The 24,022-nt window shown below is 42.3% G+C and overlaps 2 protein-coding genes across 8 annotated transcripts in view; one reads left to right on the top strand and one right to left on the bottom strand.

The window, feature by feature from the left end:
- The window catches only part of LOC135842966 (protein O-mannosyl-transferase TMTC2-like), a 533,307-nt gene that overhangs the window by 177,141 nt on the left and 332,144 nt on the right, over nt 1-24,022 (top strand). The gene's annotated exons all lie outside the window — the stretch shown is intronic.
- LOC135842733 (uncharacterized) lies at nt 7,631-14,007 on the bottom strand. Of its 7 annotated transcripts, XM_065360329.1 has the most exons (7): nt 12,937-14,007; nt 12,754-12,819; nt 12,594-12,660; nt 12,418-12,510; nt 11,719-12,317; nt 11,415-11,642; nt 7,631-11,326 (listed from the first exon to the last, which is right to left on the bottom strand). In XM_065360329.1, exons 4-7 carry the CDS (start codon nt 12,495-12,497, stop codon nt 8,448-8,450), a joined length of 3,786 nt encoding a protein of 1,261 aa, XP_065216401.1. In that variant the 5' UTR covers nt 12,498-12,510; nt 12,594-12,660; nt 12,754-12,819; nt 12,937-14,007; the 3' UTR covers nt 7,631-8,447. The 7 variants fall into 7 exon arrangements, with proteins under 7 accessions (XP_065216401.1, XP_065216403.1, XP_065216402.1 ...); XM_065360331.1 differs by having other exon boundaries at nt 12,594-12,819; XM_065360330.1 differs by having other exon boundaries at nt 12,418-12,660.

The following is a 24,022-nucleotide window of genomic DNA, read 5'->3' as shown; positions in this document are numbered from 1 at the left end:
TTTATCCTTTTACTTTTTCTCAATTTATTCTCCTCTTTTTCTAATCTCTTTTTAATTTAGCGCCATTTTCCCCCTTTCTTTCGGCTGTACACGTAGCGCAACGTGCGATCTGTCAGGAGCGGAAGGATGGAGAGGGGGATATGTATAACGAAATGAAATAGCCATCGAGTCTTTTATTTTTGTAGGAGAGACGGGTTCGATTTTCTTGATTTATCGACTATTATGGGCTCGTGGGCTGGAATGCCATGTCGTATTTTCTCGTAGTAGATATGTATCCTTCGGAGTTCGCCGGATATTATATTATTTTCTTTTAGTCGTAATAATTAAACGGGTTTGTGAAAATGTTCCATAAAAAGTAGTCGTCGTGGTCGTAGCTGGTTCTTTTTAATTTTACTACTTGCACCTCGCCGTTATGTGGCATTTACTCTTGGTAAAAGACACAATTCGTATTGTCGTAAAATTGTACACACCGAGAGTAGGTAATCCTTTGCCGAAGTAATTTTACGTTTAGTTTTTGCGACGTCGTTTTGACGTAATTCCACACGTGCCATCGTTTTTCGTCGTTCTCGTGGATGAAATACGAGAGAATCGTATATATGTGTGTCTGTGTGCCGTGAAAATGGTTAAAAATGAAGAAATATCGCGCTGCCAATTAGCGTCATACTGCTGCAAAACATATATACTGGTAACTCGGTTGGTAAAATACGACTCGACGAGTACCAAAGTATATCGAGTATAAGCTTATACTTATCGTACTCGTATACCCGAGGATCATTGGATTTTACTTCTTTTCTAATGTCAGTTTTTTTCCTTCGCTCGTATGTACGTACTTTGACTGTGACACTCACTTTTACTGTCTGTATATCTTCGTGTACGTCCTTCGGTTTAGTAACATCGATGTATCTCGAAACGATGGATAAAGAACGATGCGAGCTTATGTGTCTCGTATGTATCACGTATACTCTTTTACAAGTACGAGATAATACTTTTTATTTCTTGAACTAATTCTCGTGTAATTCCTGAAGAAAATACTCGGAGTACGATGTGGTGTGTGAAAACGTAGTGACGACGTTAGTTTTTATCAGATTCATTTGAAAATGACTTGTTTTTTTTTGGGGGGGGGGCGGATAAATCTGGAATTTTATGGATCTGGGCAGCTATAGCTGCAGAGTGTCTACCTGCACATAGAAGACACGAAATCGCGGAAATTTCTAAAAAACTTGGGTCATTATCAAAATTGTGGCTCTGTTTTTTCAAAACCTTTTGCCCTCGCTTTCTCGGGCTGCTTCTCTCTTTTTTCCGAATTAAATTTTCTAGATAACTACTTGTATGCGTACATCATTCAATTCTGAAAAATGTTAAGTCCAATAAACCGATTCTCATATCAGTAATAATTTTTTTTTTTTTTTTGGTTTTCCTATCATACTGCACTTTGAAATTGCTCCTTTCTCCTAAACACCAACCTCACCAGCCACTCAGACCACCTCACGCTCACTTCACTCGACATGGCTGAAAGTCCCAAGCCCAAAAACCTGAAACCCACAACTCATGCAGGGACAACTCGCACAAGGGATCCTCGGCCCCGGGAGAAGGTGCCGAGAATTTTAATTAATTTATTTCTTTGTTTATTTCACTTCTGCCCCTTGGTAGAGGCACCCAGCAGCGGGCCAAACTTGGTGGCTACCAACAAACGGTGTCTTGCCTCTGGATAGCAAGGTTTGCAGCAGAGTGTGGTTCTACCTGGAACAGTTCAACATCAGATAGCATATAATTAAGTACATAACACATAAACATAACGCATAAACATATTTACAAATACAACAAGAGACTTCGTACATGGGAATGCTTCCCTAGGGTACCGGAAAAGAGACTCCGAAAAACAACAACATACTTCAGACAACGAGAGACTTCAAAATAAGAACAACGAGAGACTTAACAATGATGAGAGGCAGAGAGGCTTCACTTAAAAACAACAAGAGGCTTTAAAATCAACAAGAGACTTCCCTAAGCCCCACAATGGCCGCCTAAGAGCCTTGGACAGCGATGAGTCCCAATCCCAAATGACCTCTGTCTCGTATCCGCATGCCATCAGGACGCGAACGGCAAACAGCGTGAAACCCGAAGACGGACTCCATCGACTGACACGCTGGTTTGACGATGCGTAACCCTGAATAACACCAGAAGCCAAGGGACCGGGCCCACTGTCCGGAGAGATGGAATGAAGGAATGGATGTAGACACACTGATGATCCAGCACAATGCACACCAAACAAGGCACACCAAGACGAGCCACCCCATTACAGGTTGACTCGGACCGTGTCTCCTCCTTCGGAAAGGTACGAGGGTCGTAACCATCGATTCCAGTTATGCATGACCTACCCTTAGCACCAGTGTGAAAACCACATAGACAGAAAAAGATGTTACATAAGAATTTGAAGAGAGGAAAGACATAAAGCCAACAACAGTAGATTGTTGTTGGGTGGTTCCCTAACCAGGAAGAGGACCAAGTACAGCCAAGCCTTGCATAACCCAGAAGTTTACCAGCCTGGGGTCTCAGCCCCCTCCCCAGTTACCCTAGTTGAGACATTAGCCACTGACTGAGTCAGCTAATCTTCACCCATCATTACCTGCGATGTGGCATAGGCGAGCTTCGTACTCCATGTTGAATCTTTTTAGCCATTCAATCAGCTCCTTGGCAAAGGTGTCGAATTCTTTGCTGATGGCAATCTTCCTATTTGTACGGTCAATGAAATCGTACTTAGAAGTGATGAACAAAGATTTCGGACAGTCATACACAATGTGTTCGTTTTTCTGTTCTAGACCCCCACACGGGCATTCGCGACTGAATGTGCGATTTATGGTGTATGCCTTTTTAGTACCGATACACACTCTGGTGTGACGAATTTCACTCAAACCTCGAATCAACACCCCACTTGGCAATGCATCTTTATTTTAATAATAATAAAAAAACACAGATACCTAGGTATGATGTTTAAAATTGTAATACATACAAGAACGAAACACATAAAGAGAAAACCGGAGATGGGGGAAAAAAATCAGAGTTTGTATCGTCTGTACCAACACATTATGTGTAACCACGCTGTACACCATACGATGTACTCACCCGAGTAAGATATAGGAAAATGTTAAGAATTTAATATGCGTCGCGTTTCGCCTTTCGCATCCGCGTCCTCCACCATGTAGTACACCACATCTATCAACGATGTCTCGTCGTCGTTGTCGTCGTCGACTGCGACGACCGAATTCAAAAGCGTAATCTTCCAACATGAACCTTTTCACGACTTTTAATCATTTTGTCAAACAACTAAAAACCAGGCCTGTTACTCGGAGAATTTTCATTATTACGTTTTATTAAATTCTTTTACGACGCGTGATGCATACGCTTATGTGAACTGATGTCGTACCATGTTCTACTATACTTCGTTCGTCGTACTTTATAAAGAATCTCTCGCCAGTGGCAGATCGCACGAGATGTGACGCGCTGGCTGGCGGATCAACGAACATTATGAGTAACTACCTACTCAAAAAAACCGACAACGACACGACCATAGTCGTATCGAATCCCTGATGGATGACGTGATATCGTCAAACATGTATAATATTTTCAAAAGCGACGATATTAATTCGTACTCACGACTGATGCCGACAGGCTTCCGAACAAGGGTTGGAGTTTTTATCATTCCGCGTAGGATTTTTTTAATGCCTCGAATATTTATTCATATCTATAAGTATGTAGTTGTGAGATGAGAAGACGCATCTACGATGAACTCTTTTTTTTTCTATTTACGAGCTATAGGTATGTTTTGCGAAGAAACACGAGTACGATATTGACAAACACCCCATAACACACTGATAAGTCATCATAAATGTGAGGTAGGTAGGTACTACATGTACAATGCATAATTTCGTTAACGTAGGTAGAGGTACTCATACCATACAGCCAACTTTCGTCGAGCGAAAACTTTTCACCGAGCTTTGCAAACTGATTACTCACCGCAAGCTTTTAAGTAACTATGCGAATACCAAAAGATTGTCAAACTAGTTTGTCATTACGGAACACACCAAACTATCTGCATACAAAACCCCGCATCCCCTTCCCCCTGGTTCTGAAACTTACCATATACCGGACGACAAAAGCCTAGACGACCATAAACAAAGCGTAAATACCGCTACAATATGCCGCTATTCCACTCTTAGTTTATGCTGCGGGTGTATTCTCTGGAATGTACGAGGAGTATACATGTGAAGGGGATAATTTATATGGAAAGCTGGAAACATCTTGATGTTTGAATTAAGTAGAGCGTTCAACAGCGCGATATGCTCCAGTTTCGGGTGTTGTGAAGTGGCGGATATTTTTTTGCTCTGGCTGTGAATTGATTTTGATGGAATCGAGGGAACAAGGAGACGTGTAGTTGGGTCAGAAATTTTGGTATCTTCTCACAATTTCTACAAAAAATGCAGAAAAAAATGTTCTTCAAGTAATTTTCCATACAAAAAATGGGCGAGAATTGTGTCCCAAAAATTCCCAATTATCGTACTTTTTCTCTCCCCCCCCCCGACAAAAAAACACATTTTTTTAAAAAAAGAAAGAACTTGGAATTTTGAACCATTTTCATGTTCATTTTACTTAAGGCTCATTTATAATGGTAATAGAAATTCACAAAAAAAAATAAATGAAAAAGTTGGATCTATGGTTTTTAATAGGAGAATTTCTATTACAATTATAAATGGTTCTATTGAAAACCACAGATTCAACTTTTTCATTTATTTTTTTTGTGAATTTGTATTACCATTATAAATGAGCCTTTACATAATAGGTATTTATACATGTTTCAAAATTGCACCCATTTTTTCAATTTTTTTGTTAAGTAACAAAGGAAAAATAAACAAACATTCATAAACATAAACAAAATGCCACTCACCGCAAAATAGGTAAAACTTCTGCAGAAAAAAAAAGTTCTTATTCGTATTCCACTCCCTCTCCCCTCCTTCCAACTCAATCATTCGATTCCAATACCTAATTTATCAGATTTACAAACACGTCAAAAAAAGGTTTCCTATACTCCTTCATCTGAAAGAAAAAATTTCACCGACGTTGCTTTTCGAAAACGTTTCAAATATGATCTTGCCTTCGAGATATAAAATGATAGACAGAACGTAGAAGTTAGGTAGGTATACGATACGTAGGTATTATGATATTTTTCTCGTCGATATTTACAATATAGCATTGTTTCATGTTATTGAATATCTTTCTTTTAGTTTAATTTCAAATATAATAAATATCTTCGGGAAAAGGCGCAGCAGATACACAGTACATATAGGTATACAGACGGCAACAAAGTAAATTTTATTATTAATCAATATTTTTCTCCAGTTTCTTGCCTAGGGCAGCCTAATGAAATCTTTCAGTTTCATTCAATTCCAATATTGTATTTTTTTCCAATGCTGTTATTTTAGGAAAAAAATATATTGTTTCTTTAGAAGCTTCGTTTTGAGCATCCGCAGTAAATATTTTCAGCAGTGTACGAGTAAGAAAAAAAAAGAAGGAATAAAGAAAGAATAGGTACATCACTTGGCAAAAAATGTTTTCTGATCGATTTTTTTTTAAGTTTTCATTAATCCATCAGTGTTTTTTATGCTTTTACAAAAATTTTCGAGAGATGTAGCCCAGAACTCTGTTTTGCTAAACACTTATTCATTTTTGAAAAGGAGGTTGAATTGCTGATTTTTATTTCATTTTTTTCAAAACTCTGTTAACTTGATATTCAGATCAGATGATTTTATTATTAGGGAATCAGAGAAGTTTTTGAGTACCTAGGTACTCCAACGCAAAAATTGTAGCAAAAAAAACCATTCCCCTTTTTTCTTTCCTGATCCTCCAAAAAAAAAAAAAAAAAAACTATGTTCGAACAAAACCAACATGACTGAAAGGAAAAGTCTATGGTTTCGAATCCAAGACCACAAAAAATCATGATACATAATTTGAAAATCAATCGAAGAAGAACCAACAATTTTGTCTCAAAATTTTTGAACAAAAATGTTTAATAAGTACATATTTGTATGTATTTTATTCCATTGACTTTTCAATGAGGTTTGAATTTATATGGATCCGATTTGATCAAACCAGATCTTTTCAGATTCAATCAGATCAAAGTTTCGGTGACATTAGATCTGTTCAAACATCATTTAGATTCAATAAGAGAAACCCTGCCTCCCTCAGATTAGATCAGATCTGATCTGATCTGGCCAGATTCAGACATTCTCTGGATCCAATTTGATCTGACCAGAACTCATCAGATATGATCAAATCAAAATTCTAATCAGATTAAATCTGTTCAAACGTGATCAGATCCAATAGGGAAGACTGATTAAACATGATCAGATCTGAATAGCTATCTAGACTAGTTTGATCGGATCAGACCTTGACATCTTCTGGATTCAATCTGATCCAACGAGATCTCAGCAGATTTGAAGGATCAAATCTGGACATTCCTGAATCCAGTTTGACCGGACCTCTTAATATGTATGATCAAATCAAAGTTTTGATCAGGTTAGATCTCACCTCACCAGACCTCATTACTTATCAGATGTGATCAGATCGAAGTTTTGATCAGCGATCAGATCTGTTCAGACGTGAAAAGACTTGATTGGATCTGATTAAATCATACCTATTGTAAAGGTAAAACCCTAACTTTCTCTTAAGAGTCCTCAGACTACTTGTACCATCTGGCTCTGAGGGCTCTTACTCGATAAGGCCGTTTAGACCAAAAGTCCCAAGGTATAGAAATACCTATCTCAGTTCTACCATACACAATAGTACTATCATAAATACCAAACGCAATAAATGGCCAAAGCAATTTACTCTGAATATTTATTCAAGCACTTAATACGATATACAGTACATGTTGCTACAATGTACAATCACTACCATTCATATAACAACGAAAGATTCTGCTTAAAGGCATGAACGTTCTCCAAGCTAGCGTAAAAGCTTTATCTTGCTCGTTAGAAGAAGATTGGAAAACTGCGAAGCAACTCTGTAACTTACTCTCGGCCGTCAGCTTCCCTGAACCAGTCCACCAGATGGCGTTGCACCTGGTTCAGTGCAGCCTCCGACCTGGGCATCAAATTACCACTGTAGAGTGGTAACATGGAGTCCCAAGTACCCTCTACATAATGCCCCGGCTGGGTATAGCTCGGGGGCCCGTCTGGATACGCAGCCTAAAAGAGGCCTACTCAGCGTCTCGTAGAGTACTTGGGCTCCCCCTGCCCCGCTTCGTATGCCAGATGTGGCCTGCTCGTTATATGGCCCTACATCCCTATCTGGCTACTCTTGCAGAATCTTTGTACAATTTCGCGATCTTAAGATTAACATATCTAAACATTTGTATTAATAATAATATTACAATCGAATTTTATCACTATGCTAATCTTATACATCATACCATTGTCTGGACCGGAACTTGGCTGGAACTCTGGAACTTCTTCTTGACTCGAACCCTGTGAAACCACTCAGTTGAGCTACTCGAATAATTCACTCTTTTCTTTCTCTCTGTTCCAGGTTTTTCACTGGAGTTCAACTCGTTACTTCACTGCTTCCAGACTCAGGTAACTACTCTTTCATTTACTCATAGTCTACCTCTGAATATTAACACTCTGTTTTTCACAGGTGCTGAAATTCCAACACGTCTAGACCAGTTCACGCACGCTAACTCCAGCTACTCGGATTGTTTACGCAGCTACTCGTTGATACCTGTCACGGGATGTAATATTTTTACTTCTCTTTTACTGCTTTTACCAAAAAGAATTTTGTACTTTGTTCTTTTCTTATTTCTTTTCACAGGTATCTCGTTGGTAACCAAAGCTGCTCTTTATTCTCATTCCAGTTCAAACACGTTGGTTCGCGAAATGAAAACTTCAATACTCGTTACGTAAGTCTTTATTTTACACTACATCTTTCACCTCGTATTTTGGCTACTCTTTCGATGATACAACCATAAAAACAAACAAAAAAAAATTTCAATTCTCTTATTTTCTACTCGTTTGCCTAACACAGAAATTATTCCACAAAATTCACGTAAATGGAACACAAATATCACATTGGACGATAAACACAAAAAATCGATTCACTGTTGTTCACTTTCTTGGTACACTACTCTTTATTTGGTATACCTTTCGCAAACAAAACAATTTAAACAAAACTAAAAAAAAACATACAAAATTAAACTTAATCAATCCATCTACTTGTAAAATAACATAGAAAAAACCACTGCTTCTCTGGCTTTTCTCTTGGCAAACGAAAACAAAAAAAAAACAATTACATTCTCAAAAAATTATAAAAATAACATAATTTACAGCCTTCTCCTCTTTTTGACTCAGCTAGGAACTATTACAGACGAATTCTAAACCATTTCCGGTCGCTACTCTTTACCGACGGTGGTTTTCCGGATTCTGGTTATTTTGGCGCTGAGCCATCTCAGCATCTCGTCGTCTAATTTCTCTTCTTTCGGCTAGCCGTCCTCTACCCAGACCAACACCAATCGCCGGTACCGCTGCTGGCTGCGGCATTCGATTCTCAGGCTGCTGCTCGGGGTTCTGACGCTGCTGCTCAGGGACATTCTGTCGAATTGGCTGTTGCGCGATGGCCTGAATTCGTTCATCGCGAGCTACTCGCTGCCCTTGGGCCGCTGGTCTATCCTGCGCTGCTTGCTGCCACCTTCGATCTTCCCGAGCTACTCGTGGCCTCGGTGCCGGTTCAAATTCTCGGACGTTCATGTTCGGCTCCGGCAGCGGTCTCCGATTCGGGTTTCGATACTCTTGCGCCTGCACTCTGTCTATGAGATCTCTCTCATGGACTTCATGCGCCAATCTCTCCATTACCGCGTTTCTGTCCACGTGTTCGCGCGCTTCTCGGTCGTGTCGTCGTAATTCATGACTTCTATCAATTTGATCTCGACGCTGCTCGTCCGTAGGTCGCGGTGGATCGCGTTCCCTTGCCAAGTGGCCGTAAGCATGCCTTCTTTCTATACTGGCATATTCGAAAACTCGCACGAGCGCCTCGCTTACTTGGTGCTCATTTAGATATGGAGTCGGTCCACGGAATACTGTCGGAGGGACTCGATTTATCACCTCTTCGAGGCCTTCGAGGTAAACGTACCTGCCTGGGAAATAATCACCAGGGCTTTCTCGTAGGAATTGTCTCAACTCGTTCCTCCTTACCGGACACTGCGGCCACGTTACCGGCGGTACCATCAAGATGTGGCGAGTTCCATGTCTAAACATGGTTTGCCACAGTTCTCTGATGCGTTTCTTGATCTCTTCAAGCTCCTCTTTTTCTGTCTCGTACTGACCAATGGACATAATCACCCTTTGAGGCGACCGCAGTACGAATCTCCGAAGATTTTTCCTTATCGTCGTAATCGGTATTCGAGAGCCAGACATAGGGTGGATCTTCCATGCCTCTTTCTCCTCTCGGTTTTGAAAAATTATCTCGCTAACTAGTGCGTGCGCTAAACTATCTCCAATTACTATAAACGAGTTTATACCATAGAAAGCTACTCCTTCCCGCCAGTATCGTCCGATCAGGCCCGCTGCTCCGTCTCGTTCGTAAAATGAATCATCCCGCGTCGTCAGGTTATCATCTAAAATGATTCCCCTGCTCTGCATGGCCAATTGCAGCGTATCGCGAGTGACCGGGAACCATACGTTACGATAATATCGCTGCCCGTCCGGTTCCACCTGGAAGCTAGCCAAAATCCACACTGGGGCGGGATGTGGTGGTCGCTGCTCGGCCGGTACGAAGCACTCTTCTACCGGCAGTGGCTCCAAGTAGCCCGCCTGCGCATTCGCCTCTTGTTGATCAAGCTCGCGCAGCATCTCTTCGATATTGTGGCGGTATTGCGCCTCTCGCTCAATCAGTACTAGTCGCGCTCGTTCCTGCGCGTTTACCTGGGCAATACCCGGTAGCTGTTCTCGTAACACCGGGCTCGGCGGCGGCGGTGGCTGACTCGGGGCCGGGTCGCTTGGCGGTGGCGGTGGCGTGCTCGCCGCGAGCTCCTCCACCTCGTTCGAACTCGCTGCCAGCTCGAGCACCTCTTGGCTCGACTGAGTAATTTCTCCCTCTTCTACCGACTTTGATTCGCTGCGCGTCTTACTCCTCGTTTGGACTCCTTCAGCTGCTCGTTCGGGGGTTCTTTCTTTTTCTACAGAGGGCTCCTCTTTCGTCGAAGGTTTCCCTTTCGTCGTTCTCTTTCGTGCCGGGGCCTTCTTCTTCGCAGCCGGTTTCTTCTTCGGCGGCGTCGGCTTTTTCTTTTTTGACACTGATTTCTTCTTTGCCGGAACTTCTCTTTTTGCTGCGGCTTTGCGCTGAGGTCTTTTCGGGGGTGACGAGCTCGAAGAACTGGAGTCTGAGCTACTCGACGAGCTGCTCCTTGATCTGCCTCGTTTGATCGACTCGACGCCGGAAACGCCCGACTTCGACGCACTCGAACGGACAGATTTCTTTGACGACGAACCTTCCGTAGTCGTATCCTTTCGGCTCGAACGAGACTCACTTTTTCTTGTGCTGCTGTCGGCGTCTGACGCTGGCGTACCCGTCACGACGTCCACTGGTCGCTTCTCTGTCTTCGGTGTCGACTCTTGCTTCTTTACTTTCGCTTCAAGCAGAGTTTTCCGAATCAGGTTTTCTGTCTCATCGGAGTTCGGTTTTGCGTCATTTTCAGCATCTCCTCGCATGTCTAACAGCCTTTGAATTTCGCCACGTAAATCGTCTCTACTTGCTCTTTCTAAACACAGTTTTAAAGACGCAATTAGTACCCCATCGGGAATGTCACTATTACGAGATATTTTGGACGCAGAGCTCTCAGCCGACGTACTCTCACTCGTTCTCTTTCGTGTAACACGTCTCGACACTCTTTCGTCAGCTCGAGGGCTTACTTCGCTATTCTTACCCGAGTCCGACGATACCGACGCTTCGACGCTTTCGTAACTTAACGAGGCTCCTCTGTTAACGCTCGAAATAACCTCGGGCGAAAGGACCGGAATAACAACACTTGGCGTCGGTGGCTTCTCGTTTTCTATTGGCTGCTCCACCGCTTCTATCTTTATCGCTTCGGGCTGCTCGTTGGTCACAGGCACCCCGCTTGAAGATGGCCTCGCATTCGCCTGTCTCAACGATCGTCTCGCGGTGATTCGTGCTCGTTCGGTCTCGTCGCTCAACAGCTCGAAGATGTCTTCATAACTTATTGACAGCTCCTCTAAGCGACTGTTAAGCCCGATCATTTGCATAGCAACCGGCAGCTCGACACCTATTTAATAACATACACAAGAAAAGACACAACTCGTTTACTACTCGTTTCATTACTCAAAACTAAAACCATATTTGCGGACGCTCACCTCCTAACACCGGCACAACGTCCAAACCATCGAGTATTTCAGTCAAGGTAATCTCACGCTCCTCTGCTTGGCGATCTAGGTCCAACAGCATCATGACGCGGTGATCTTCAATATGATTGAAGCTGCGCGCTCGACTTATTGCGCTTAATGCCCGTTCGAAACTCGTGTCATTTTCGCGTAACGCTTCTTCGAACTGTTGGTAACGCCTATCTCGAATTGCTCTGTTTTCTAAATGACATAAAATACACAACACCTAAGTTTACTCTTTCGAAACAACTACAATGCCCATCTGACCGCAGCTTACCAGCATCGAATCGCACGTCAAAGTCTCGTTTTTCTTTCTCGATCGCGTAGGCGTCTTCCACCAGCTCCTCTGGCGTCGGTTCTTCCTTGCCTTCATGCGCTAGTAGGAGGACCCGATTCCGATCAGCAAGTGCAGTAGCGGTAGCCTGCAGCTCGTCTAATTCTTTACGCAGACGCACCGCTTTGTCGATTGCAATTTTCAGCTCGCGTTCTCGTAGCTCCAACTCGGTTCTCGGCGTATTTCTCATGAGCGACTCGTTTTGCTCGATCAGCGTTTGTACCTGTCGTTCCGCATCCCGCAATCTTTCCCGCAGCGACTCGTTATCTTCGTTGGCCCGTCTCGAAATCTCCGTCGTGCCACCTCGTAATTTTACCCATGTGGCCGGATCGACTTTACCGGATTTTTTACACCGGACCACCGGACAATCACCCGGCACCTCGACATTATGCTTTTTCATGCATTTTTTGTGCAACTGATGTCCGCATGGCAAGGCGAGGGCTCTGGAATTCGATTTTTTGCTTCTCGAGCCTTCACCAATGGCCTGTCCGCATAGCTGGCAGCGGAAAACGCGGTAATGCGTTGCGTCATCTTCCTCTTCGCTAAATTTGAATAACAATTACACCGTACTCTGTTAATTATCGATGCTACTCGAGAATAATCTAATTTTTACTCTATTTTACAGGTATCGAAGATCTTTACCTTTCGGAAGTGCTGCTGTTGCTATCATCCCAAACAAACGCTCGTCTCGGTATATCTTCTCTTTCGTCCGCGCCATCCATTTTACGTCAATAGCTGTGGCAAATCAACGGCACAACGGTAAGTACAAATGCATTTTTCGTATTTTACTCGTAATCTACTCTATTTATCCTAATTACCTCTGTCTGACTAAAATAAACTTCCAGCTTCTCGAATCGATTTACTGCGATCCAATATGTCTTATTACTGAAAGCATCGACAGGTAATTAATTTTCGTATTATCTTACTTTGTTTGTAGGTACGTGTAAACTACTCGTAGGTACTTCTAATCCAGCTTACCTAATCTCAGCGTCGATAGAATTCTCGTCAAACGAATATTTACCACTCAAACGTCCAACTAATCAGCTGAAACAGGTAATAAACATCTCAATACGCTACTCGTAGTTCATTTTTTAATTACACGTACTTCCAATTAGCACTACGTTCACATATACGATAGTTTACTCCGTGCATTTCGCTTACCTTTTGTAATAAAACAAAACTTCGTCGAAAAATTTCATGCCACCACTTGACCACTATCGTTTTTCCAACTCGTTGAAACAAGACAAAAAACCACGTCGCTTCTCGTATAGCCGGTAGCTTCTTCGGCTGTGTGCAAAAAATACCACACTAAATTAATAATCTTTCACTAATTAAGCATGACGTATCGTGTAACACAATGAAATTAATTGCACACGAGGATAAACAAATTCAACTTACCCAGTCGAAATACACGAGGAGCTACTCTTTTACTGGAATTTTTCTTCTAATCAACACGTTTCGAATTTTTATTCACTTTTCTAACGGAAAAATACAACACGAGCGAATTAAAAACCATATTCAATAGACTTACGCCATTTTGATTTTAGGCTTCTTTGTTAGACCTTACCGAAACAAACATGCAGCAAACTGTTCACTTCTCAAATAAATTACCCGATTTTTTACTTTTTTACGCCAAATTATACGATTTCGCACATACACACGCGTACGTGAGCTTTTACGATCACCAATTAGCGCAAAATTTACCACAAAAGCATCAATATGCCGAACTCTACGAATACGCACTTCACTACAAACTTTCAACAAACATTCACGTTATTACATAACACGCATCAATAATACATCAAAACTGCAACGTCCTTGGCATTACTTTCCTCGTTCGTTGGTTCGTTTCAACCGATCTAGTTTTATCAGCTGATGCGTGCGACTCTTTACCACCCCCCGCCTACTCGCTAACGTACAGACTACTCTCTGCTTCGTAACTACAGGTTGCGGGGAGCCGCTCGTTTTCGTTCTCGTTGCGTTCGTTCCATTCTACCCCCCGCCTACTCGCTAGTACTACTTCTCTTCATACAGCTCGTATGCTACTCGGATAGAACTTGCTTTTACTTTCGATGGCTTGCTCTTTTTGGTTTTTTAAAACTAGGTTAAAATATTGCTACGAGTAATTTGAATAAAATAAGATTTAAAACTAATAAAAAAAAATTATTTACAGATTAAAATTTAGGCACCAACCAGTACCTCGAATTCCAGCTACTCTTTTTCTCTTTTTATTTCAGCACGTCCTCGTAATTCATGTACAACTCTACGAACATCACACGGTGATGAGATTCTAATTTTTCCAGAGCTATAAAATTTACTGTTTTCTTTTTTCTTCTTTTCGTGCTTGTAGGTGGTACATAATCCGGATCGTCTGACCCAGGTGCTTTTTCACCTGGCTTCAACTTTTTCGTTCTTTTTCTATCTTTATCTTTCTTTTCCGCGTTCGCAAGTATTTCTCCAGCCTTTGTTGTCAAACCAACGGCTTTTTTAATGCACGTAGCAATCTTCTCGTTTTCTTTATCATCTAACTTGCGTCTCGCATGCTTTTTGAGTTTCTGGAATTCTTGCAGTTTCTTTCCTCTCTTTTCCTCAGCTTGTTCTAGCTCTTTCTTTCGCAATTCTCTAGCCAATAGCCTAGCTGCTCTTTCTGCTACTTGATCGTGTATTTTAGGGTCAATGACCTCCTCTTCGACCTCCTCGTCAATTTCTGGCCTTTCTATCTCTTTCGGCGTTACTTTCTCTTTAATTTTTTCAATTAAGGGCCTTGAGTCTGTCTTTGACTTTAATTTCGGATCATTTTTGAGCTTCTCTTGTTGTTCTAAATTCAAATAAATTGTCATTTGCCTAGCATTGACAATTTGCTCATCAGACTCGTTAGCTATGCTTCTTACTCTGTATGCATTATCTCCGACATGCTTCATGACCATGTAAGGCCCAAAACGCTTAGGAAACAATTTTTTCGAGACTCCTTTATCATATGAGCTCTGTCTGTGTTCCGTAAGCATAACTAATTCCCCCTCCTCGTAACAAATGGGGTCTCCCTTAATTTTATAAAATGCTACTTCATCTCTTGATCTTTGTAGCTTTCTCTTTTCTCGAATAAATGAAATTAACGCCTGCTGCTCGGTCATTTCATCAACTCGCAGGTCTACCAACTCTTGTGTATACACCGCCTTACGCGCTAGCTTATCAGCGGCGTGGTTGTTACGATCAAAGCTTCTCGCAGGTGTGTGCTTTAACTCAAACTTCTCAAACTTTTCTTTCAATTCTAAAATTTCTTGAAAAATTTCTCGGTGCACAACTGGTTTTTTACTAGCATTCTTCCAGTTATTGATCTTCCATTTCTCTACATTATAATTTATTGCTGTTGTTAAATAGCATGAATCCGAAAATATTTTTCCTCTTTTTGCACCTAGTTTGAGCATCACTTTCATAGCTTTGCACAGAGCTATCGCCTCGGCCAAATTATTGGTATTCCGGTACCTAGGGTGGTCTACTCTTTCGGATATATTAAATTCTCCAGTAGGAGTCCAAGCCACCCCTATACCTGCTATGGCATCACTGGAACCGTTGTTTGAGCAAGCTCCATCAACGGCTGCCCAGTAATAACCATCTTCGTCACGTATCAGGTTTGAGAGCTCCATAGGCTTTTCCATGAGCGTCTCGGTAGTCACAGATTTAGGATTTTTCTCGATTTGGTCCTGCTGCAGCTTCTTGAGCAGGTACTTAGAATTTAACTTAGCCAATTTGGTTGGCATGTTGGCAGAAAACTCATCTTCGATGCCCCATACCTCATTCGGTTTTATGCCAAATTCAGTAGGGGTATTATTTATTTCAGACTCTATTTTCTTAACATGCACGTGCCAACCGTGGTGAGTATACTCGTCATTCTCGGGCTCATCGTTCAACTTTGCTCTCAGCCTATCTCCAATTATGCGCATCGTGCGCTCAACCAGAGAAGACTGAGGGTTGTAAGTTGTAGTATGGCCTATTTTTATACCATTCGCGGTGAGCATCTCGTTCCACGCCTCACTCCTAAATTGGCTGCCATTGTCTGTAATTACTTTGCGAACTTTGTGGCCCAGCTTCTCTATATCATTGAGCACAGTTTCCATCGCATGCACTACTGTCTCAGCTGGAATTGACTCCAGTGGAATAATCCACACTTTCGACGTAAATACGCACTTTGCGACAAACATATACTTAGGCTCTCCGTACTCGTTCGCTATTGGTCCACACAGGTCCGCAGAAATGACATCCGCTATGTTAAACGCTTCTATTTGTGAAAATTGCAAGCGCTTCTTCTCGCTATAACCTTTGGTCTTTCTACAAGTGATGCACTCGCTCGTAATAATTCGTGTAGTTTTCACAATATTTGGTGAATAATATAATCGTTTAAAGACCGCTTCTAGTTTATGCGCTCCAATATGGCCATACATCTCGTGCAAGTAAAAAATGGTATCCCTGAACAACTCGTCAGGCATCACTGGAATTCTTGAGCCATCTTTGAATTTTCTGAATAGCAATTCTTTGTCTTTCTCTTTGATCACTGCATATTTAGCTTGCATTCTTCTCTTTGATTCTAACTGTTTTGCAGTCATATCAAGCTCTGAGGCGTTCAGTTTGCGCACTATTTTAGTACACATCCTATCACGACTCTGGAAGATGTCCAAGCGTCTCAGGTGATCCAAGACTTCATCTTTTACCAATTCTACAAATGACACATCTAATGGCACCATGTTTGTCCAATTTGTATCGTAAACTGTCAACTCAGGCGCCTGAATTCCGTACCATTGACCTCTTACTTTATGTTTCAAATCATACACGAGGTCGTAACAATTCAACTCTGTGATCCAGCCAGCCGCTTTTCTATGCACCTTAGCCAGAGTTGTAAACTTGTGCACGACTGACTGGAGGTCACCTCTCACGTGTATCCGCCTACCATGGAGCCAAAGCTGGAGCTTATTTATTACTCTTACCAAAGCGAACATTTCGCGCTCAATTAACGTATAATTTTGCTGATGTTGTTTAAACGCGCTACTCACGAACATTACTACTTTGTCTTCACCTTTGATGTTTTGGTATAAGACGCCATTGAGCGAATGCTCAGTAGACACTGTATCTAGGTATAAATCTTCTCCGTCAACTGGTGACATAAGCTCAAACTCTTTCGTAAATTCCACTGTGAGCGGTGCCCCATACAAATGGCACACCTTTCCGAGTTAAATCATAGAGTGGCTTCACAATATCTTGATAATTAGGGATGAAGCGACTATATATACCAGTTAACCCTATTAAGGTTAAAACATCTCTTACGTTACCTAATTTAACTTTACCAGTTCTCTTTAACGTCTTCTTTTGTATATACTCTAAATAACCTTCAATTTTCTTACTCTGTTTTTTTATGCTTCTAGTTGAGATATTGAAGCCAAGATGGTCGGTGGAACTGGCAAAGAATTTACACTTGTTCGGGTTAAGTTTGAGCCCATGCTCACGCAACAACTCAAGTACTTTTTTCAACAGCCTCAGCATCTCTGAGAAGGTGAGTGACCTTAGCAACAAATCATCCACGTATTTCGTAACTCCAGGCATATCCGGTATTACTTCATTAATTACTTTTACAAATTCCGCAGATGAAATTTTCAAGCCATATGGGAGTCTTATCATTTGGTAGACTCTACCATCGACCTTGAAACCAGTATACTTGCGCGACTCTGGATCCAGTACCAACTGCCAAAAGGCTGTCGTGAAATCTAACGTTGTGAAGAAACGGGCTTCTCCATCTGAGGTAATTATTCTATCTAAGAGGCCCGCCTCGTTGTAATTAGTTTGTAATATAGGGTTCAACTCTACTGGATTTAAACACAGTCTTACGCTTCCGTCTTTCTTCTCGTTGGGCACTAATGGATTTATGTAAGTCGTATCAGACGGCTCTGCTACCTCTTGCTCAACCATATCAGCCAAAGCCCGTCTAATTTTGTCCAGTTGTTTGTTTGACGGATTGTATTTAGGCCCTACGAAGTTCGGAATTTTGTTAGGGTCAACAAACTTCAATTTCACCATAGCTCCTTTGTATTTACCCGGAAATCTACTAAACACATCTCTGAATTTGAGCAGCTCCTCGAGTGCCTCCTCAGACTCGGCTTTCGTAATCCTTCCCTCACGAACTGCTTCACCTAGGTACCTTCTCAAGTTTCTTTCAAAAATTTCAGGCCCATCATCTCTAGGCCTTCCATCCTTTCTAAAAAAACTATGTAAATCAGCTCGTGAAACTATTTCTACTGTCTCTTTTTGGTACTCTTCTTCAAGTTGTATTTGGTTGGTATACATGTCTTCAATTCGATATTCGCTCCTCTTTGCAAATACAACCTCTTCCGCTCTGTGTGTGCCAGGTGGCCTACACGTGGCAGTACCTTTCTTTACGTCTGTTTTTATGTCTAACTTCTCGATCGATTTCGTGCCAATCAGTAACAACTTGTTGTCACCAGGCATCACAAAAAATGGTACTTTGATCTTATGCTTGCCAAATTTTAATGGCACTACTATTGCCTTTTTCCACGTTCTTACCACTTGGTTGTTAGCCAATCTACATTGTAGTACTCGTTTTAAATAAATAAATTCAATTTTCTCTTTATAATAGTTTATTAGATTATTGGCACAAGTTTCTGACATGATATTAGGTGTAGCACCAGAATCTAACTGAGTAAATAAGGTTAAATCCGCGAACCGCAGGGGTACCACACAGGTCTTAGCCTGATCGAAATTCTCTATCTGGCTTCTCACTAACGGCTCAACAGTGTTTGGATCGGTCCGCTTCTCATCAATGACGTCACTCTCTGGTGTGCTACTCTGATCTGCAGCTGCCTGATTGACTGCGACTTCATGATGATTGGCTGGTGCCCCATCGCTCGATTTCGTTGTTTCTTCATCGCTTGAGGTTTCTTCCATAGGCTGACCTTGCTTATTCTTCCACGCTTTACAGACCATTTTGACTTTTTTCTGCCAATCCGGAGACAGCTTCACTTCCATCTTGGTTAGGTCTTCAATAATTTGAGCTATCGGCCTGCTACTCTCTGGCATTTTCGCTTTCGTTTTTTCAATTGACTCTTTGGTGGTGACTAAATAATCGCCATCCGACTCGGTGACAACTTCAGCAGACAGGTTCGTACTTGTTTCTACGCATAAGTTTTGCGAATTAAACACTGAATTTTTTGGTTTAAACTTATGGTTGTAACATTTTTTCATCTCGAAAAGCAACTCTTTTTCGCCTGCTTCGTTTGGCACGTAGCCACTCGCTTTCTTTTGCAGCCTATTGTCTCTTGGAATGACCTTGCCGGATTTGTCAGGTTGAAACCTCAACCTTCCATCTTCCAACCTGATCAACCTGATAAATACTGCTGCTGGCGACCACCACAGAGTAACGGACTCGTTGTCACAGACTTCTTCAAAAATTCTCCTCCAAGCATAATATCTTTTAGCTGTAACTCCTCGGTCGTTTTTTCCAGCTGGAAAAATCATTGGAAACAAAATTTTAATGTCTTCGACACCTTTCTCTTTTAATGTGCCAACTATTTCACGTAGGAGGCGTCTCATATGGCTATCTCGAATATTGCCATAGTTCAACTCGTATGTGCCAAGAGAGAGAATGACTTTCTTTTTTTCAAATTCTCTTTTTCTAACATGTTCCCTAAGACGACGTATCAGACCTTACCGACCCTTCTTCCTCTGATTCCAACGACTCCTCAGGATCTATATCTCTATAATCCCCTTCAGCTTCGTTGGCTGTACCGCCATCTCTAGCCCTACGATCACGATCGCGTCTCTGATCATTATCGCCTTTGTTAGCGCCGCTCTTATTCGCATCAGTGTCACGTTTGCGCGAATCTCCTCTTTTATCGCGATTGTCTCTCGAATCTCGCGCATCTCTATCGTCACGATTGCGCGTATCTCTGGTGTCACGATTGCGCGTGTCTCTATCATCACGATTGCGCGTATCTCGGTCGCGGTTAGTATTGCGCGTATCACGAGTGTCTCGGGTGTCAGACCTATTTCTATCGTCTCTTCGATCATTAGACCTATAATTATCGCGCCTGTTATTCGAATTCGTGCGCCTATCATCAAACGTTACTCTTCCACCATTGTTGTTGTTGGTGTTTCTTTGCCAGTTGTCATTGGCTTGGTTTCTACGTCTCGTTTGGTTCTGACCCTGACTCTGATTTTGCGCATTATCCAAAAACTCCTCGTTTTTGGTCATTTCCAGCAAGCGTCTCGCAAACAGCACAATATCGTTGCGCTCCTCAGTTGACACTCTTACTCTTAACAACCTATCAAGTCTTGGATATATCGCGTTTATCATCTGCCACTCGTTAATTTGCACGTTCGAGACCACTCTTAACCAGCGAAGTGCCGTATTAGCCATATCCGTTGATGACGTGTTCGGAAGTGTCAATGTTCTGACATGATTTAACGCGTTCTCTTGGCGCTGCTCATTCCACATAGTCTGCAAAAACGACTGTCTCAGGGCTGTATACGATGTTTGCGTGCTAGTATTCGCATTCCACGTTTGTGCCGCAGGATGCTCAACCAACTGCTTGAACATGCTTATGTAAATCTCTTCGGTTGCAAACATGCTCTTCATCGCACTTTCAAATTGACGTACAAAAAGGTGCGGCTCGTACTCGTTCTCGGTCGTATACGTTACTTTCAATATTTGCAACGTGTTCAGTTTAGCCACGCTATTTCCTGCACCATAGTTGATATTATCGTTCAGAGGCTCGTACGCGATTCTCAAGCCCAATTCAGCACACTCAGCAGCTCTAAGCAATTCAGCTTCGCTCCTCTGATTTTGCACTTGCACTTGAGGTCTCTCTTGAATGTTACTCATGCGTCCGAGTGACGCGCCTCTGCTTGCAGGTCTATCAAATCGTACATCTTGACTTAAACCCTGAGGTGGTCTAAAAGCAGGTCCTTGCTGCCATCTTTCCGGTACGTCCTGCCACTGAAAATGGTTGTCGAATCCGAATCTACGACCATCCGGTGGCACTGGGTCACTTTGGGGTATATTTGAGCTTTCTTGAGCTTGTGAGCGTGGCCTCCCGCCTCGCGACGCCTCAGCCTGACGCTCGTTCTCAAGATCAACTACTCTTTGATTTAACATACGAATTAAACCAGCATCTCTTTGGCGAGCTTCTCTTTCGACACGTATCTCATTTGCTAACTCCGTAACTGCATCCATTGTCTGTGTTACACGTAGGCCTTCATTGTTAATTTGGTCGCCAATTCTATTTATCAACCCAGTGTGGCAAGTACCCCACATTTCAGCCATTCGGCGCATTCTAGCAGTACTTGCTTCATCTCTTTCGGTGATATTCGCTTGAACTTCTCGGTAAATGCGTTCCAAATCGCCTCGTGTGCGAGATAGGCCACTTTCGATACATTCGGCTCTATGGTTTAAAATATCGCAATTATCACGCAAATTGGACACCTGCGCGTCGACATACACGTCCAAAGAGGCTTCCGGCTGCCTATTTTCAATTTGTACGAGCTGGTGCTCAACACCGAGCTCAACTGATCTAAAATCGTACCTCCGCGCGGCCACGTTCACGCTTGGACGTGGCATCGTAGCTGCGCCTGTTGTCATGTTGTTTATTTCTCTAATAAATTCCGAGCTTGGGTTTTGAGGTTGCCTAGCAGTGCCTACCGGTTGTTGAGCATTCGCACGCGGGTCTCTGACTGAATAGGGAGGAGGTGCGTTGGGGTCCCTGGGCCTGCGATCAGATGGCAAAAAACCACCAAACAACACCTCTTGAGGTCTAGCTCGAGTATTGTCCATTCTCAACTCGCTAAACCTCTGCGCCATTTGCTCTTGAGCTTCAGTTTCGATATCAACACTAACATCTTCGATCGTCACGTTGGAACGTGGTTCACTATTAGCTCTACTCGTTCGAGGGGGGAGGGGGCTGACACGTCTCGACATAGGCCTCGATCCTGCCCCCTGGCTACCGCCAGACACACGTCTTAACTCGATTTCCTCAACTGTTGTTTCAACGCGAACAGTTTCTCTAGAACTCAAGCTTCTCGGATTACTCGACACGTTCGGTATTGCGCCACTTTGCAAATTTTGACCAGTGGCTAAGTTTTCATTACTCGGGATTCGTCTTAAAATATTCGGGTTTGCCGCAATAGCATCTAGTTCGTCCAACAATTGCTGCATAGGATTAGCATCGACATTCGCACTCGGCACTGGAGGTTCAGACTCGTTTTGCATACCTTGAGCAGGTTCGTTCGTGCTCAAGGCTGCCAGATTCGAAATAGCTTGCTGCATATTTAGGCTTGCTTGCTCGCCTATTTCTACTCTGTTTTGAGCTACTTCCTCGTCGTCATTTAGCCTAGCTTGTTTCCTAGGGACCTCCGAACTCGTGTTGTTATTTTCGTTCCTGCGCCTCGGAAAAGTCTCATGGATTCTCTGAGTGCAGGCAACGGCAGCATCTCTTGGCTGTCTTTGAGGTATCTGAGACGCCCTAGGACTACTCTGTTGACCACTAGCAGAATTGGACCCTATATTTCGCCTATAGTCTTCTAACGACTCTAAATTGTTCCCAGAACCAGAATTACTCCTGTTCAAAGAACTCGAAGAGCCGCGACCACCTCGGCTACCGCGATTAGAACTCATTTTAAAACAACTCTTGTATATAAATCTAATTTATACACGAAAAATCCGGCCTAGCTTACGTCTGCTCGTTTGTGTTTCAGGTTCGGACGTGAACGGAAACCAAGCAGGAAAAATTTTGCACAGGTATGCGCTTTTTTTACACGATTTTACACTCGCGGATACGATTCAACGCGAATAACGAAATAAAATAACGAGATTAAAGCGAGATAAATACACTTATACACTAACCTGTTGCACGCTGGTTCTTGTCCGATGGTTGGTTGAGAGCTGCACGTTTACACAGAGCTACTCGTTTAACTACTCGGAAGAAGACCACGCATAGGCGCCAATGTAAAGGTAAAACCCTAACTTTCTCTTAAGAGTCCTCAGACTACTTGTACCATCTGGCTCTGAGGGCTCTTACTCGATAAGGCCGTTTAGACCAAAAGTCCCAAGGTATAGAAATACCTATCTCAGTTCTACCATACACAATAGTACTATCATAAATACCAAACGCAATAAATGGCCAAAGCAATTTACTCTGAATATTTATTCAAGCACTTAATACGATATACAGTACATGTTGCTACAATGTACAATCACTACCATTCATATAACAACGAAAGATTCTGCTTAAAGGCATGAACGTTCTCCAAGCTAGCGTAAAAGCTTTATCTTGCTCGTTAGAAGAAGATTGGAAAACTGCGAAGCAACTCTGTAACTTACTCTCGGCCGTCAGCTTCCCTGAACCAGTCCACCAGATGGCGTTGCACCTGGTTCAGTGCAGCCTCCGACCTGGGCATCAAATTACCACTGTAGAGTGGTAACATGGAGTCCCAAGTACCCTCTACACTATGCGGGATGAAATGATCAAAAATATAGGAACACATTTTTCGTAATAATTTCAAAAAATCACTCAAATTCACATTTTTTGAATGATTTTTAAATACCTGTTGTAGTGGAAAGGAAATGAACACACGAGAATGTTTTGAAGTTTTTATTAAAGTTTTTATTTTGAAACACGAAACACGTGATTTATACGCGAATTATACTTGACTGAACTTTACACGGCTTATACTTGATTGCGAACAGTTCTAAGGGAACCAGTCCCAAATGAAGGTAAGGTTAGGTTTTGCACGTTCAGACAAACCAAAGATCTCCAATGGTACTAGGTATCCACTGGGAGGATCAATGAGATCCGTATAAGACTAAACCAAAGATCTCCAATGGTACTAGCCTACTAGGTATCCACTGGGAGGATCAATGAGATCCCTAAAGGCCAAACCAAAGATCTCAAATAGGTACTAAGTATCCACAATGAGAATCAATGAGATCCGTATAAGGCTAACCAAAGATCTCAAATGGTACCGAAGCAGCCACTACGAGAATCAATGAAGTGCGGTCTACACATAAGCGAAATTCTACACCTATGTTAAGGTAGACCTCCCTAGCTCTTTAGGCTAATGAAGAGACTTCGATAGCCCGAAGAGAACTGATTTTACCAGTGAGGTGGCTGAGTTTATATACTCTGAAAAAGGTGGGTGCACTAGCTTCTCAGCTGATGAGGAATCTATCTCAGCTGTTTGAGATTTGTAT

This window comes from Planococcus citri, chromosome 4 (assembly GCF_950023065.1).
Source record: "Planococcus citri chromosome 4, ihPlaCitr1.1, whole genome shotgun sequence".
Taxonomy (NCBI): domain Eukaryota; kingdom Metazoa; phylum Arthropoda; class Insecta; order Hemiptera; family Pseudococcidae; genus Planococcus; species Planococcus citri.
Note: the sequence above shows the minus strand (reverse complement) of the source record. Positions and strands in the feature narration are given on the sequence as shown.

Bases quoted from the DNA above. Each gene is read 5' to 3' on its own strand.
- LOC135842733 (XM_065360331.1), bottom strand. From the start codon at position 12,497: ATGGATGGCGCGGACGAAAGAGAAGATATACCGAGACGAGCGTTTGTT. The intron at 12,318-12,417 runs GTAAAGATCTTC...ATTCAAATTTAG, and splicing joins AACAGCAGCACTTCCGAAAG to CGAAGAGGAAGATGACGCAA. The intron at 11,327-11,414 runs GTGAGCGTCCGC...GTTATTAAATAG, and splicing joins CGTTGTGCCGGTGTTAGGAG to GTGTCGAGCTGCCGGTTGCT.